Source organism: Podarcis filfolensis (genome assembly GCF_964270895.1).
Source record: "Podarcis filfolensis genome assembly, chromosome: 6".
NCBI lineage: Eukaryota > Metazoa > Chordata > Lepidosauria > Squamata > Lacertidae > Podarcis > Podarcis filfolensis.
The window spans coordinates 24,933,214-24,952,126 of record NC_139609.1 but is presented as its reverse complement, the minus strand read 5'-3'; the positions used below and the strand labels follow the sequence as shown (position 1 = coordinate 24,952,126).

Here is an 18,913-nt window from a genome sequence, read left to right as displayed (position 1 = left end):
ACTACAATTCCTAACAATTTATCAATTTATCACTACTGTAAAATAAATAAATAAATAAATAAATAATAAAAATCCACAACAGCAAGGTATGAAATAATGGGATGGTAATTAGAGGAAAACTAGGAGACTGACTATAAGGGAAAATGCATCTTCCTACAGAAGTTTCTGATTTGACTTAATTGTTCTTTTTTTAAACCATCAAAAATAGGATGATACTAAATATTTAGTATGACTAGCAGACTGAATTCATGAAATTACAATTTTGCATTTACACAGATTATTTATTATACAATATTTCACAATTTTTTTAAAAAAAGCCCAAAAATAGATAAGAAACATGCATTTTCATAACTTATATCATCAAAGATTTAACATAATAAATAACAAGGATATATGAAGATAGAGATTGCTGATAAGCATAAACTAATTGTCATATCTCTAACTTGGGACTAATCTGTCTTGTAGCTGCTTTGAGAGCCAACAGACTCTAAGGCTGGCGAAGCATGCACAAAAATCTCATGTGGTAGCATCAACCAAGCACACAATTGTTTACTCCTCAAAGACCATAGTAGTAGATAATGCTTATTTTTGTGACAAACATGCCAGTCACAGAATACAGCTGTGATAGTGACCAACAGAATTAGCATTTCTGAACCAATGCTAAACTGAGCAAGTAAAAATTAAATAACTTTTGAAGTATTTTCCTAAAGAACCTCCATTTTCATTCTGATTTTTTTCCAGTAAATAAATCAAGTATCTATACATAACTTCACCTGATATAACATACCTGGTTTAAGCATCTTAGGCCTCTTTCTAGGCACCAGAAACAGCAACAGCAGCATTTGAATATGCATCTTGCACATGTATTCTTCTGCAGTGGGAAACAGCACTAATTAGTTGTCAAAGCCAGAAACATATTTGCAAATTAAGTTTTCCTTTTTCCAGGACACCCATTGTCAGAAAGCAGTGTGAAGTACTTCTGCATCAGCTATGCAGTTACCACCTCTGTTGTGTTATGTTCTTGGTTTAGTCCTGGCGTATTTCTTGTGTTTTATCTGAAACAGACATACCATGGTTTGGGTTCGGACAACATAACAAGTCATATTATGGCTTCCTCGAGACAATGCAGGCACCATGTATGAGGGGGAGGCACATTCACAATTAAACTATGGTTTAAGACAAACTGTGCCTTAACAAGACATGTAGATCAGGCCTGTGAATAGTTTGGGTTAAGCTTCCATCTGCTTAGAAAATAGAGAAACAGAAAGGCTTAATGCTGTGTGTTTAGCAAATATAGTTTGCAGCTTGACACCCAGACAGCTGCATATTGTTTTATTTCTTAATGGGGGGTGGAGAGAAGGGGAATTCCTTCCAACAGAAAGCTGTTGCAACTGCAAAACCTGTAGGACAGTTGTACAGTACATGGAGCTCTGTGGACCATAAGAAACATAATTTTGGATGTGATCTTCAGACAGGCAGTAAATAAATAAATGTTTATACTAGCAGCAGCAGCAGCAGCATATTAGATAGCCTGTTATGTTCTTGGGATTGATACCCGAAAACAGGGTCTCAGTGCAAAGTAGGACATTCTGTATAGGAAAGATCACTAGAACTTTTACTGAAACATTGGTATGATCCAGACGTTTTAGCAGCATCTTGTCTCCTTCATTTGTAGATCAAATTCCCATAACACAGACTTTCTGGGAAACTTAGCCTTACAATTATGCAGTGATCTCCAATGTATTGCTATACATTATTACAACATTCTGCACAGATCACAAAAGCCACTGCCATTCAATACTATTTATTCTCCTTTAGAAGAGGAAAATAAAAGCTAGAAAAGCTCTTTTAATAACTACATTATGTGACAGAGATGAGCAGAACACAAAATATTTTTTATTACTTTAATGTAAATAAAATGTTTAAAGGATTCAGGATATTTTAAAAATAAAAATGCTGGGAATTAGAAATTAAATCCAAAATTAATTCCTATAATAAGCATTGCATTTTCTTGATTTGTGCCATCAGCCTTTTCCTGAACAGTCCCCAACATTCAAAATGGTCTTGTGCTTGTAAACTATTCAGAAGCTTTAGCTTCTTTAGAATGTGGCAGCTTAGTGCCTAAGGAGGGTGTGTGAGGAAAATGAATTTCTTTAGTGTTCATAATTCCACTAGCTCCATACTATCTTCACAGTCATAATTCATAGTTCCAGTTCTAATCCATGAAACCCTAAATACTTCTTTTGTCAAAATCTGTCTGTTTAGGTTGGTTTCCAGAGGTGAAGGCAGGGGTGGGGAACTAATTAGGCACACAAGTCAGAGGTTCCTCACCCCTAGGTTATAGGTAAGCCATCAAGGGGTGGAGACTTTTAAGACCGCACAATGGAAATGTTGTCTCTTGAACTTTGTAACCTGCTGTGAACATTTGGAATCGGGATGATATTGAGCTATAAAGCTCAATAAATAAGTAAGTAAAAAATAAATACAAGAGCGGGAAATGATGCTCAGATATCATTACTTTCTGCTCCCTGATGCATTAACTGCTATATGATGGCATTACAGAACTAAAGTACAAGCCTACCTTTTTTTCCAGGATGCTATAAATTGACAATAGAATAATCCTCGGGACTCTCACTATTGTGATTAAAAAGGACCCTTTCACAACTGTTCCCAGATGATAACAAAAAAGAATTGATATGGAAGACAGGACTGGATGACTTGGTGGTTTACTTTTACTTCTAGAACGAAAAATAAACATGTAAAACTACACAGGTGATAAAACGAAACACAATATAGCTATTAGGATTGGCATCTCATAGTTTGTTAACCGATTATGACGAAAGTCCTGTATCTACTGACCTTTGAAAAACTGAATTGAGCCCACGTGCCATCAAATTGGATGCATATATATTTAAGGCCATTATAATTTACATGCTCTCAACCCTGCCATTCCAGAAGCTCCACTATGTATGTGACAGTGCTGGGTGCTACAAACCACTCAAAACAACTGTGCTATCCAATCCTATTCTCTGGATAATACACTGTGGAATACTCTGTGGAAATTAATCTTCAAAGCATTTAGGAAATTCCCTGAATGAAAATGCAGTTTTACATGCTTAGTAGAGCCCTGGGAAAATTTGCATGGTCACCACTTTCCCTGATCTGATGGGCACAGGAGAACCCATCTTTTGAGTAAACAGATCTGCTGCAAAAAGAGTGGTGTGGCCCCCAGTGAGACCAAAAACTCACATATGTACAGTGGTACCTCAGGTTAAGTACTTAATTCGTTCGGGAGGTCCCATTGTGCTACAATAATATAGCATAATTTGTTCTGAGCTTAAAATCTGTCAAAGTACAGTGGTACCTACCTCGGGTTAAGAACTTAAGAACTTAATTTGTTCTGGTGATCTGTTCTTAACCTGAAGCACCACTTTAGCTAATGGGGCCTCCTGCTGCTGCCGTGCCGCCGGAGCACGATTTCTGTTCTCATCCTGAAGCAAAGTTCTTAACCCGAGGTACTATTTCTGGGTTAGTGGAGTCTGTAACCTGAAGTGTATGTATCCTGAAGTGTATGTAACCCGAGGTACCACTGTATAGATAAGGACACATGCTTTTCCAAGGTTTGTTTGAGAAATATTCATAAGAGGGCATTCAGTGTTATGGCACACACTATCTCCTGATATGCTACAACTGCCTATGGCATATTAAAAACGCTTTTACTCAGGCAAACATTCTGCTTCTGCTTTTGATTCTGTTCTATAGGACCTTAAGATTAGTGAATTTTATCCTGTTTTTAATAGGCTGTGTCCCACTTGGAAACATTTTTTATTAGGAGTCTAATTATTGTAAGTAAACAAATAATTAAAAACTGGAGAAGATTTTAATAGAGCTCTAAACAGGGAAAAGCCGATATGAAATTTGTAGTATACAGTTCTTAGCTAATCTCTTTCCCCCCACACTAATCTGATTAATCCCTATTTGCCATTTCATTATAACCTCTAATTCTTCTTCTCTTCAGTTATTAAACATAAGATTAGGCCTCCTTTCCGAAAAACTATAAAACTGGTATGCAGTACTGCTAATGGTGAAATGAGGACTTTACTGCTTAGGATTGACTATAGCATTATAATGGATGGGGGGGAGGGAGAAAGATCAAACCATAGATTTCTGTGAGCTGGCTTTTGAAGGTGAGCTTAATGGGAATCGCAGGACACAATTGTAACAGAACTTCTCAAGTATTATTTGAGTTCAAGCTTGCATTAATATGAATCCAAAACAAGCCTCAAGAATGAATGAAATGCGAATCACACTTTAAAATGTTCACTCTTTCAAGTGTTTTCTGCCATGACCTTTACAAAATAGGAGCAGTGTTCGCAAAAGAACAAGAGCCAATGGGTGAAGTATGAAACTGAAGTTCTGTAAATATATTTTTATTAAATCTTCACCTAAGCAGGAATTTAAATAGACATAGCCATGTCAGCCTAGGTAGGTATCATAGTAATACAATCCCTACAGCCTTTCCACAGTAATAGCTACACTACAGCTATAAGGCTATATTTATATATGCATGCACCACATTATTTTCAATAGGAAATACCAGGAAAATGGTATGCATTCATTTCAGCTCTTCAGGCCAGGGGAACAGTTTGGGGGTAAGTGCTGGATTTCTATGTAAAATAAGTACATTGACATACTTTCTAAAAGTCATCATTCTTATGTTTCTGAAATAGATCTTTATCTCGGTTTGAATTTAGCTTAATCAAATGTCTCTTCATAAATGCTTACATGTGAAACACCTAGAAAAAATATAACTGCAGAATATATTAAAAAATATATTAACCAAGCATAGGACATGCAAAAAAGACAAGGATTATGCATTTATTAATAATTAATTTCTTACTGAAAGCACAAGAAGGAATTGTATTCGTATGATTACCTTTTACTTGTAAGATTACCTAAAGTGTGTTCATTAATGTAGTCAAATGGTAAATTTTGAAGTGTGTTTGGATAAGTCTATAACAAATTCTTCAACTGCCTGGTTCCAGCCAAGGAAAACTGAAGAGAACAGGCTCTGATAATGTTTCGCAGCTTTATGGGCTCTAAGCAGGTCAAAAAACAGAACAAAGACTTTCCTTTTATCTAAGATCGAACCAAAAATGCAAAAGATGCAAGATAAGAGACAGCTGGTAGAGCTAATATAGCTCAGGAAATGTCATCAACTGGTATATCAACCCAAACAACATCACTCAACTGCAGAGAAAAAATCAAAGTCATCTAATAAGATGCATCGGGCTAAGTTCAACTGGGCAGTACCACACGGCTGTTAAGAGGACTCTTAAGAGAAGAAGATACCCTGATGCTGTTGCAGACACTTTTACAACATGAATTTTCTGAGCTGAATTCCTGCTTGCTGAGATAGTTTCATGGTGGCATGTGCCCTGTTCCTTGTGCTGTTATAAAGTAAATAAAATAATCTACACTCACAAAATTGACTGTGGATTTGTCTACATAATAAAAATATATTTAAAAATTTGTGAAATGAAGCTCCCTTTCCTCTGTGAAATACAAGTATGAGGTATCTCATTCCATAGCATCAGAGAACTTTACAATCTTATGATATGATCCAGCACTTTTCAGGCACTGTATTTTTTTTAGTGGAAAGAGAAGCAAGCAATGCATCTCTTCCCCACTACTATCACTCCAACAATCCTTTGCTGCCTTCTATATATTTCTGATTTGAAATAAACGTGAAATAACAGTAAGAGTATTATTACCATTTTTACAGACTTCCCCAGTGTCAACCACTGAAATTAGACCTGAGTTGGGATTTTAGCCCATACCCACTTATTAGTCACTCAGCTGCGCTGCCACTCATTTAAAGGTACCAAATTTGCATCCTTACTCATCATAAACTGAAGCTTAAAATGCAACCTCTAAATATGAAGTTCTTTTTAAAGGCAGATTTCAAAATACTGAATTCTGCTTTCACAAATCATGAAAGAGTAGGTGGTAGAGGAAGCTGTATATCTGTTATTAAATTATGAACAGCTCTAAAGAATGCATCTTCTATCTAAAATAAAAGAAAGCAAAGCAAAGTTTCAGGTCAAACAGACGACCCCTGTGAAGCTAATCCAGCTGAAACAACTCTCCACCCTCCCCACTTTTAATTCCGCTTATGGAGAGACTGCAAAGTGCCTAATAGATTGCTTTGTGTAGTGAGGAAGCAGGTTTGCTGAGGTAAAGGCTGCTCTATTTCCTGAAAATGCTTACTAGCTAAAGGGAAAGGCTCTGCACGCAATGTGATAAACAAAGCTCTTGTGACATACCGTACTACTGCCCAAAAGCGTGTGATAGCATTCTTGCTTCATCTTTCTACACGCATTAGTCTGCTGCATTGGTTTAAATACCTCTATGTGCTGGCAAAGCAAATCATAGGAAGAGGGACCGACACTGTAGGGTGGCTCATTCTCCTTGGCAAATACATGAATTTCAATGCTAACATACATCATCTAGCATTATAAAAGAGAAAACGATGTAGAGCAGACAAACACCAACTCTTGCTTTGAGAGATGTGCCAAAGGAACAAAGCCATTCTGAAGGTCACAGTGGTGCGCTTTATCAGAAGGGGAGAGTGCGAGGAGAAAAGGCATGCTTGTTACCCTTGGGAAAGGACTGGTGAGATCAATATCTCTAGCTTGCATGAATTAAGTCAACCCTGACCTGTACTATTAACTGGGGTCAAATTGGATGGATGGATGAATGGAATAATATAACAACAGTGTTAGAAATGACTGTTTTTTATAGTCATTTCTATATGACCTAGTTTGCTAAATCATGGTTTACAAGTGAAAGTGTCGTGTGCTGGTGCACATGGACTACAAAATCTTCCCTCTCACTACCTCAGTTCTCTCCCAAAATACCACAGTGTGTTCTTTCTTCCTTGGCTTCTAAAACCCTCAAAAGGGTCATAATAATTCACACTCTGTCCTTTTGGAAAAACCATGGGTAGGAGAATTTTATTTGTTTATTTTTTCTCTCTTCCTCTGTCTCATCTGCAATAAAAATCTTCCATTGGTGCTAGGGAGGGAGGGAGAGTCCTCTTGGCATGTCCCCTGAGGCAGTGTTTCTCCAACTTGGATCCCCAGCTGCTGTTGGACTACAACTCCTATCATCCCTAGCTAGGAGGACCAGTGGTCAGGGATGATGGGAGTTGTCGTCCAACAACAGCCAAAGACCCAAGTTTGAGAAATATTGTGAGGTGACCAATATGGGCTCTGAGGTGGATTCAGAGCCTTGGCTCAGTCTATGTGCCTCTTGTGCCCTCTAGTGGCCCAGTCTGTCATTAACAGCATGATGTAAGACCAATACATATGTTGTAGAGAGACAAATGTGATATTTTGAAACAAATTCTTACTGAAATCAGCACACAGTGATTTTCCTAAGGAGAAAAACGTGCTGGAAGAACTACTATGAATACAAATACCTCCATGAACATTCTAAAAACACCTACCATTCTCAACCTTACTTCACAACTGACAATGCCAGTAGCATTCTTTCTTCCCAAAGACAACATTCCTCAAATAAGCACTCATTCCATTATATGAGTGGGTATTTAAAAAAGCAGCAATTCAACCACTAACATTTGGGAACATTCAAAATTTAAATAATGAATCATATGTAAAGTGAAACTGACAATGGGCATAACCCAACAAATCAGCCTCACACATAGAGACAAGCTTGCACAAGCCAGACAGGTTTTTCAAGTATGAAAAATTGCTTGCACAAGCTACCCTCTTACGGGATCTAAATTACTTCAGACAGCTGAGAACATATCACTTTGCAAGAAGAACAGTATTATGTATGGCATGTAGAAAATGAAAGTTTATGAATGTAATAGAGGATGAGTTGCTAATTTCACGAAAATAAAAAAGGCTTTAAATAAACTATTTGTCAAAATGTAACAGAGTTCTTGTTAAGAGGTCATTAAAGATAATATTTGTACAGAATGACACAAATTATAGCTTTGAAGTGCAAAAAATTTGAAGGTTGATTAACACCTTCACAAAAGGAGAGAGAAGTGGAAAATCAGCTTACAAATGATTGCCAATACATGAATTATTCTGGAATGACTGAATCCGGCTATTAGACAGTCCATTCTGAGATAAAACAGAACAAATACTGCTTGAATTGCAGTTTTATTGGTGCCGGAGGCATGGGGTATCCAGTTATGGCAGCCTGCTCACACAACAGCTAGTAGAAGCTTCGTTCAGCTGATTCCAATAGGTGTCTTGCACTTATGAAATATATATAATAATAATAATAATTAGGGTTGTGCAACATGACAGTTAAGCTTGTGTGCTTCTGTTTGCACAACGTCGGCTTTCTGACGCCTTGTGTGAATGTTATGTTAGATCTCATCCACTGGCTAAAGCTGCCTTGGTACTTCTAGATCGTACATCAATGGCCCTATCCTTCACAGTTACTCTCATAGATACGCGATTAAGAGACCCGTGGTGCACAGTTCGCTTTCAAAGCATTTATGTATCACTTTAGAGAGTTCAACATGTTTCACACACATTATCTCAGTAATCATTACAACAAGCCAGCAAAGTAGTTCAGTTTCATTATTCCACACCAAGGCTGAGAGATAGTAGCCTGTCTAAAATAAAATACTACCCTGGTGTGGACAGAACACTAAATAGTAGCTTAAACAATCTGCTTCAGTTTCCCACTAACTGTTGTTTGTCAAGCCAACCAAATCAGGAACTAAAGTTAGTTTGAACTATGATTTTACCTAATCAATTCAAGATTGTGAACAATAGCTTGAAGCTGGTTTGTTAAGACAAACAACAGATAAAACTAACCATACAGTGAAAGATTACAATTAAACGAAAACTGAAGCAAATACTTGTGATTTCCTCCACAGACACACTGGAGAAGATGAGTGGAGAGTGCATGAGCCCGAATATCACTCACATAGCACTAAGCTATGGTTGTGTATTATGTTCAAATGCAGCCACTAAGTTCATACCATAGTGACATTTGAAGTAAGAACTGCTTAGTTCACAGTTCTTTCTAGTTCACATCTGAAATAAAAAGTGCTTAGTTTACAGTCTGTTAACTAAGCTACAGTGGCTCTTGTTGCAGTTCATCTCTAACAATGTCAAAATAACCAACTTTGCATTCCAATACATATCTACTCAAAGTAATTTCTGAGTTTACTACCAGGCAAATAAGTGAGTGTAGGACTGTAGCCTTAGCTTTCAAAGTCCAACCATCCGTGGCTTTTTAAGAAAACAATTTCTTTCACAACAGATTGAAAATAAAGACTAAGAAATAAAACTCCTGGCAAGAAGATAAATGCTGCACATACCGGTTGAAGAAGTAAGAAACCACTGCCCCAGCCACAGTCATCTGCTGACATGCTAGAATGAATTCACTTGTCCAGATAAGCCCAACTAAGTGGTACCACCACATGTATCGAATGCCAAACCAAATATTGTATTCCACTTGACCTCTTGAAACAACTTGGGCATTGCCTGCAAATTCAAGACACACACAAAAATGTAATGACTCGACAAACAATTTTTTTTTTAGAAATGGTGACATTAATCTAATGTACTTTTCCTTAGTTCAACTATTCTAACCATGATTGATTTATATATATATATATATATAATATTCAGCTGATTTGTTGTTAAATGGGTTTTCAAGAATTATAAATATATAAACCCTGGTGGACTGGCCCAACTGAGAGCAGTGGGAAGATGGATGACTTCGGGCTGTTGTTGCCACATTGGAGCACCTGAAGACGGCTAATGAATCAGTTATACATTATTCTCCAGAACGTTTTCTTATTAGCACATATTTGCAAACAATAGTTACAAACCACAATGTGCAGAGGGTGGGATTCACCCAGCAACGCCCATCAGAAGAAACCCTGTACAAAGACTTTTGCTTCTGCAACAGGGCTCCCCTCTTCCTCCCCACATCCCGTTTGTTCCCTGAAATTGGCTTGGGAGAGTGGTCAGGAGAATCCCCGGAACAGTATGCAGGAGAGAACTGTGGGATCATTCCTTCTGGCAAGGTGAAATGCTTGCGCAGATGGAATGTTTGTCACAGCACGACTTGCATTCCACTTAGAATGTTGTACTTTTGATAGCCTTCTGTAAATATTTGCTAATGATTCAGGGTGAAGAAATTTTCTGGTAAAGGGCAGACAGTTCTAGGCAGGAAAGTGGACTCACTTTGGAATGTGACACAATTGCAACACTTAACATTAATGGGCAGGGATATACCAGCAATTTAACACTATCTCATGCCAACGCATGTTTGCAGATGGAGTAGGGGAATTTATTGACACCTGATACAGCACAATGAGTACTTAATGGAAATATTTGCTGAGTGAGGAGCAATTCTGAGACTTGACTCTGTGACCTTGTCCAGGAATGCTGTTCTATGTGCAGACTTTTAAAATACATAGATGTCAACTGAATTAGTTTTGCAGCAATTACATCAAGCTAATGTTTTGCACTGCAACAGCTTGAACAGGGTCGGATTAAATCTGATAACTGCTTGCTTGTCACTTAAAGGTGAAGGAAAACAAAAGTTGATCTTTTGGCAACTACTTGTACATACTTTCCAGAGTGGCAGCCATGTTAGTCTTTTGCAGCAGACACAATAAGGTGGCATAATAAATTGGTCAGTCTTGAAGGTGCCACAAGACTCTTTCTTGTTTTTACTTCTACAAAGCAGGTTGTAGCTTGCGTGTTAAAATTGTACAGCTATTAACAGATACAAACTGACAGCTAGAACAACGGGCACCCTTTTCGACACTCCACAGAAAGGGAAATTATGCCTTTAGCATCTTGCCTATCCGATTTGACACTTATATTGGCCTCATTTGCAGGTCCCAGTAAGTCAACCTTACTCCCACAACCTTGGGCAGACCTCAGGGATAGTGAGGAGAGAACTGACACAGAAGCCCAGGTTCGGATGACATGCTAAGCCAAACCTTGAGTTTAGCTCAGCATGGCCAGCGAACAATAAATATATGGAAGGAATGAAGTGGCTGCAAGCTCCCCTTCTAGAAGCCTTCATGTTTGTGTGGTCCCAGTAAGCCATAGCTTGACTTGCTGCAAGACGCAAATCAGGCTACTGTGTTGTAATCTTCCTCATTACTTTACGTGCCATCTGCACACATTTTATTCTCTCCACATTTTTTATACAGCAGAAGCAAAATATTTCTTTAGCAGGTGTGGTGCATTAAATCAAACCACTGTACATTTATTGTACTGTGTTGTTTCAACAATAAGCTACAACATGGATTTATCAACTTTGCCTTTCTAACTCAAGGTCACAACCACCCAAGCCTCCTTAAAATGTGCCTAAGAGAAACTAAAGACAGTTTTGCCAGGAAATGCTGACCTTTATAATGGTGCCAAGAGCAGCAAATCAAAACGGGAAATAAAACCACATGGCCCAGAACATGCTTTAAGAAGAGTTGGATAAATTCTAGTTGACACCTAAAATGGTTGTACGATACACATCAGCACCTTTGTGGCAACTATATCCAACATATATTCTTAAAACAGAGCCAAGCAGGTACAGCATTTGTAGCAGAAAACAAGGCTGTTTTACAAAGTCAACACAAACCAAATATTTTTAGGATCTAACACAATTGGATTCTATATCCTCAGTAATGTGCCAGACGACTTACCTTTTACTTATCAGGAACTATGGTTGAAATACAAAAAAATTAAAAACACACTTATACATTCACGTGTATATTTCACCATCAAAAAGTGTATATTTAACAGAAAATACTTGATAAAGCCTGGTATCACAGGGGGAAAAGTCTACTAACCTGCAGTTCCTAAGCTAAGTAACACAGCCACCCAGTACACCCAGAAGAAAAGAAGTATTGTAAAAGTCCAAAGTGGCTGGCAGAACAAAGAAGGGACGTTGCCAATAATTTTATTGGCAACATGAAAGAGCTGTATAGTTTGGTGAATTCTCTTCCTTAATATCAGTATCAGGAGAATGAGAATAACCTACAAAAAAGGAAAAATAATACGTTAAAATGTTTCAGTTAACAAATTAACAACATTTGGGATGGAAAAGTATTAAGATTTTAAGATCATTCAATCTTCGTTCAGGAGCTTTTTTCTAGTTCCTACAGAACAACCCTAGCAGAAGCAGAAATATAAAAGAGGCCTGTCAGATCTATGGGTAAAAAAGAATACTACTGGAACACAAAATTGCACCTTGTTGCAGAACCGTTTCTTGTGCAGCAAAAGGTTCAGCTTTTAACAGTGTACTGCAAAAAAAAAAAGTTTTGCAAAGGTACACTCAAAACTACAGTACAAGCTTCTTCTCCTAGCATGCCACCTTGTGCCAGCAACAGGGTATGGCAGCGTGTGAGATTCTCACATGTTTTTAGAGGCTCTTGAGACCCCCAAATCCACACTGATCTAATTTGAAGATGTCTCACAGATGCCTAATACACAGTGCTACAATCCATCTATGCAGCAGCTCTATACTTTTTCCTCTCTACTACAACAAAACATGAATATAAGCATAGCAAATGGTGATCTTTAATTCTACTGTAATACTATCAACAATATATAAACATACCAAACTACTGAATTCTGAAAATCATAAACTAGAACTTGCAAATGGCTCCATTAATTGTGGCATGGGTCATTTCACATTCAACACTAGGCCATATAATATGGCTGAGTTGAGTCTAGAACAAGCTAGTTGCGTGCAGGTCCCATTGAAATAATTACTTATTCCTGCCAAGCATTTTTTTCTGGCCCCATTGACTGACCAGCAGCAAAAAGTGGAAAAAAATAAAGTAGTCCTAGCACTGGGGTAGGCAGCCAAGCACCCTGATGGGGATGCAAATCACACCTTCTCCAGTCATCAGATGGATCATTTGGTGTGTGGAGAGAGAGCGATAATCACAATCCTTGCCTGATCTGCATAGATCAGCTGGGGCAGGGGGCTGTGTGCCTCCACATGTCTGCAGGTGTGAAATGCAAGAATGCGTACATAAGCATGTGCGGCCCACTACTCCCAGTCTTCACTGTTTGAGTGGCGGTTGGAGAAGAAAGTTTTTCAGGGGTCTCTAGTGCAGGCACAGGCAAACTCAGCCCTCCAGCTCCCATCATCCCTAGCTAACAGGACCAGTGGTCAGGGATGATGGGAATTGTAGTCCCAAAACATCTGAAGGGCCAAGTTTGCCTATGCCTGCTCTAGTGGCTTGTGCAGGCCAATGAAGTTGTTGATTTTTGTCTACCAGAGACCTGCAACAGTGCAGATGGAGACATGAGGTGCTTTTAGCAAACAAAAATGTTAAATTACCTGTAGCGTTCCAGTTGTTTATCATATACATCTGAGGTAGCCCCACCTTACCCCATGCTAACAAATTTCCCACAAAATGCTAATGACTATGCGATAAGTGTCTTACCGTAATGATTGCAGATAAAATAGCAAATCCAAACAATAATTTCATGTTTTCCTTTTCTGTTTCCAATTCTATGCTGGGCTCATTGGTGTAATTATAATACAGCCACCACATGATTCCTGAAACAACTAGAACAAATAAAGGAATACAGGCATTATTTATTTCATCTGAAAGACACGAACTACCTAGGTATACTTGCCTTATCTGCAGCGCCCATGAAACTGAAAAATCAGACTGGCATCAAATGGTGGACTTAAAAATATATAATTATACTCGCAAGCTTGAAATAAAGTGTTGATGTATGGGCCTTTGATTTTAAACTCTTGCTGATTCAAAGTTATGTAACAGAATGTCCTGGATAGTTAACGGGTATGTACCATGGAAGCACGTCAAAGTGCAAGTAGATAAATAGATACCGCTCTGGCGGGAAGGTAAACGGCATTTCCGTGTGCTGCTCTGGTTTCGCCAGAAGCGGCTTAGTCATGCTGGCCACATGACCCGGAAGCTGTACACTGGCTCCCTCGGCCAATAAAGCGAGATGAGCGCCACAACCCCAGAGTCGTTCGCGACTGGACTTAACTGTCAGGGGTCCTTTACCTTTACCACGGACAACCAATTGGGAAACACTGTTCTAGAGGGTCCCTGAAATTTGAGGGCACTTTTGAAGAGGAGGCATTTAAGGAGGGAAATTAAGAGCCCTCCCCATACATGTGAAACTGCACATGGTAATTTGAATCCTAGCAGATAGATATAGATGCACACAAAAATATGAAAATACTCAAAGGATCAATACTCACATAATAATCCAAAGATAAGTAGAGTAAGAAAAATATGGATCACAAGCACGCTGATGAATCTGAAGGCTAACATGAGTATTATAGAGAATGCTGCAAGTGGAGAAAAAAAAAGTTACTACAGTTGACTTGTTAATCAAGCTGACTACTAACGCAATCCTATGCATTTGTACTCAGAATTAAGCCCCACTGAGTTTAACCAGCCTTAATCCAGTTAAGTATGTACAGGCAGTGACCATTTTGCGCATGTCCAAATTGACGCAAGACCGCCAGCACGCATACTGTTCTGGGCCCTGGAGTGGGGCAGGAAGGGGAAGTGGAACAGGCTTACACACAGAATGACCCAGAACACAACCCAAGTGCAAACGGGGAGTTGTTTGTACAGGATTGCAGCCTAAATGGTTTACATGGGAATTTTAGATGTGACTAGAGATTTTCACAGCGCTCCTGCCGATATCACTGCCAAACTATCAATAAACCCATATGAATTTAAGCAGCCTTACTATTTGCATGATTGCAGCCTTTTTTTTTTAATAATTTTGACAGCTCTTGTAACCCTGCTTTCTATGTTTGTTGATGCCATACAGAATTGGCATTCTGGCTGCTTCAATGCCCCATCCAAATCAGTGCCACATTACTATGTGCAACATTCATTCTTGGTTGATCATGCTAGAAATCCACAATCAGCCTTCTGTTCTTCACAAGCTGCTCATTCATACTGAGGCAGTCTGCTTAATGCTTTTTAGATATTAAGCAAAATACTGTCCTATATAATTCCCACATCTTCTTTATTAATCGCTCACAATAGTACCAGAGGGTTATAAGTATGAAGGATTAATAATGTACATTGAATTTATTGACATTAGCAAAATAGCAACTGCCAAACTCTGAAAGTGCAATAAAGAGTAAATTCTGAAATGACTGCTTTAGGAGAGCAACTCTATGTCTTTTCTGTATTTCAATAATCATTTAAAATAAAAACTCAAATGCCTCCTGCAATCCACTGAGTCATATTAATTCCACACAAGACAGAGGGTAGCATCCATGTTGTTCACGCAGATTTCTAGGTGTGCAAGGGCACAACTTCTTCCTCTCCTCTACTTTGTAACCCTTCTACATCCCCAACATCTGCTCCAGAAGGTTGGGGAACAGCTAGATTAGATTTGGTGGACATGCAAGAGCCTAGTGTGTAGGATAGGAAGGGGAAGTCCTAGTGCACAAGTGGAGATCTGTTGCTTAATCAGGCAGACATCACTGGATTCTATAACTAAACCCAATATTAGAGAATATTCTTCCTCAGAGGTCTTCAAGAAATTGCACCTCTTATTGCAATTAACTCTTACCTGACCAACAATTACATACAATATAGTGCAATATACTAAATAAGACTCAGTAACTTCAACTACAATTATAATAAATGCAGTTCACTTCTTAAATGAAATGCTGCAATGATATTATATATACATATATAATAAAGCTATTAGCTTACCTAGTGCAAGGAAGCACAATCCTATGACTGTATCTCTTCCTGCCATAATCCCACCCAGAATCCGATGAAAAATATCCACTTCATTAACCACATTTATCAGTACAGAAGCAAACTGGGAATAGCACTTAGCATTTCGTGGAACACATCGATTAAACAATGGGAAAGACACACTAGAAGGTTAAAACAGACAGACAAGACATTGGGCTTAGCATTTCAAACACAGTGTTAAATTTAGGGAGGAAGGGGAACCACGCTCTCACTGAACCTACAATATACCCTGTGGCAATGCACTGCCAAACAGAAGTCTTTTAACTTCTGGCATTATAGAGGTTTCTGCATGCGTGAATTAGACTACTTGGGGACATTTAGATCTGGAGTATCTTCTAAATTTCATATTTCTTTATTAAATTGATTAATGAGATATAATTATCTATATGGGGAGAGAATAGGAAAAACCATTCCCCAGACTAAGGTGACTGGGGCTGGAGTCCTATGCTATCTCTGAGTGCACCTCTTTACTTTGAGTGAATTACTGAGTAAAGAAGCAGGCAGAAATTAGAAACAATATTCAAATTGCAGTATCTTCTCCCCAAGATTTGAAACTCAAAAATTAATAAACAAGTAGTTGATTGCTTTGAATGAAAAACTAGCATTTAGGCAAAATATTATTCATGTTATTCCTTACCTTGGCGGAACTGGTAAGGCAGGACAAAGCTCAGCAGTTTTGAAACTATATGTACAACTGGTAACATTCAAATTGTAAACACAGAGGCAAGAACCTACAGAGAACAAACCCACATAAAAAGACATTCTGGTTATCATTTAAAGAAACTAGAAAGGATGTGAATGCAACTTAGCTTTATTTAGAAAATTTATAGCCCACCTTCCACTACAATACACAGTATAACAAAGCAAGAACTTTACAATGAAACTAAGATACAATAAAAAATTAAACAATTAGTAGAAGAAGAAAACAGCAACCACTAAAACAAAATAGGCATGTTACTAAAATTTTGTCTAATTAAATATGTCTTTAAAGCCTACTTACAAAGGCCAAGGATCTGAATCTCACAAATTTCAGTGAGCAATTGGTTGTATAATGCAAGGCCACTACCAAAAAAGCTTTCTCCACTGACCTAAATGTGTTGGATTGCTAATCACAATCAAATAAATATGGGAGGGGATGCTATGTTAAGCATCTTGGACCCAAACTCTAAAGGATTTTAAAGGTGGGCTGTAGTTCTTTGAATTTAGCCTTGAAACAAGCTGTGAACTGATGGATCTCACAGGCAATTAGTGTTATATGCTTCTTGTGGCTAACACCCAAAATCAATCTAGCAGCTGAGTTTTGCATCAGCTGCAGCTTTTGAGCAATCTTCAACAGTAGTCCCAGATAGAGCACACAGCAGCAGTCTGATCAGGAGATTCTTGGGGTAAACACCAGTTAAAATACATATTTGCTATATGTAAGTCACCTCTGGAATGTTTAGTGGGACCTAACAGACAATCTAAATCTCATTATTTCATCATTCTAAATGTATTCTGTTAATATAATAGATTTATTTCTAAGAGTTACTTCTACTATCACATTCTAAAACATGTATCTAGTCAACCACACATTTAAAGTTTGCAGGATGGATATACTCAGATCCACAAAAGTAATCAGGACATTATGAAACCATATGTTAGGCACCTTTCCACCCTCAATTTCTTATTCAAAACTTTAAGATCCATACTAAGGTACTTTGAGAATCATGCTGGAATGTATTCAACATAGAGCTTAGGTGAACATTCCATCAGTGCAATGATTTCTCCTTGCACAATGAAACATTTACCCCACTCCTCCCTCCATGCACCCCTAAATGTATTCTGGGAGTTTCCCCAACCCTCTGGAGCAGAGGAGAGAAGGTAATTCCATTGTGCTACAATAATGTAGCATAATTTGTTCTGAGCTTAAAATCTGTCAAAGTACTGATAGGCACAGACAATGTGTTGTTGTTGTTTAGTCGTTTAGTCGTGTCCGACTCTTCGTGATCCCATGGACCAGAGCATGCCAGGCACTCCAGTTTTCCACTGCCTCCCGCAGTTTGGTCAGACTCATGTTTGTAGCTTCGAGAACACTGTCCAACCATCTCGTCCTCTGTTGTCCCCTTCTTCTTGTGCCCTCAATCTTTCCCAACATCAGGGTCTTTTCCAGGGAGTCTTCTCTTCTCATGAGGTGGCCAAAGTATTGGAGCCTCAGCTTCAAGATCTGTCCTTCCAGTGAGCTAACATTCTCATGTTTACATTGTCCTTACAGACAATGTAAACATGAGAATTTAAATATGGGAAATGCTTTGCAGCCAGGTTTTAAAAATCATTAATGTCCTATATATGATCGTACCATTATCACTACTATCTGTACATGGGATATGAGCCTCAGCAGGGAATGTTGCAGCATGTCTTAGGTAAATTGGAACATTTTAAAATTGGAACTGCTGTAAATTGCTACTAATGCAATATATTCATCACAAAAATGTGAGTGCTAACATTATTTTAGCTTACTAAGACACTGGGTTTTTTTAAGAACTAAACTAAAATTATTAGAAGGAGACCAAAAACACTAGTTGTTTAACTTCATAAAAAACCCCCCCAAAATAAAAAAACAAAAAAGGGGGGAAGAATTGAGTTATCTTCAATCCCTTTGCTGGCAAAGAATGCCTGGATTCTATCTTATCAGTATTCAGAATTGTCAAAATACTAAAATCAGGCTTCCTGACAATTTGAACCAATGTAGGATGGTAGAAAAAATGCAGAAGGGAAAATATTGAAAATGGTTTTGCACCCCTTCTTTCTTTGCATTTGCTTTAATATAAACTAATCAGGCATACTAAGATCAATTTAGCCAACTACACTGGATGTTGGTCAATTTCTGGGCAAAATTCAAAGTGCTGGTGCTTATCTTTAAATTCCTAAGTAACCTGGGACTCAGGTGTCTAAAGAACCACCTACTCCAATCACACAATGACCTTCCCAAACAAATCCCTCTACCTTTCGAAGTTAGGGGTGCAATGGTTAAGAGGGGTCCTTTTCAGTTGTGGCACCCTCAAAGTGAAGAGTTTTCCTCATAGAGATGGCGCGTTCTGCCCATCACCTGACAAGAAACCTGATGCGTTTTCA

The 18,913-nt window shown here is 38.3% G+C and overlaps 1 protein-coding gene across 11 annotated transcripts in view; it reads right to left on the bottom strand.

Moving 5' to 3' along the window:
• Window positions 1-18,913, bottom strand: part of SLC44A3 (solute carrier family 44 member 3) — a 104,518-nt gene that overhangs the window by 12,573 nt on the left and 73,032 nt on the right. For all 11 annotated transcript variants that reach the window (XM_083620644.1, XM_083620645.1, XM_083620637.1 and 8 more), the window contains 8 exons: window positions 16,440-16,533; window positions 15,755-15,924; window positions 14,269-14,358; window positions 13,475-13,599; window positions 11,867-12,053; window positions 9,374-9,539; window positions 2,582-2,738; window positions 788-871 (listed from right to left, as the gene is read on the bottom strand). In XM_083620644.1, the coding sequence (XP_083476770.1) occupies window positions 788-871; window positions 2,582-2,738; window positions 9,374-9,539; window positions 11,867-12,053; window positions 13,475-13,599; window positions 14,269-14,358; window positions 15,755-15,924; window positions 16,440-16,533 (1,073 nt within the window). The remainder of the gene's footprint in view (window positions 1-787; window positions 872-2,581; window positions 2,739-9,373; window positions 9,540-11,866; window positions 12,054-13,474; window positions 13,600-14,268; window positions 14,359-15,754; window positions 15,925-16,439; window positions 16,534-18,913) is intronic.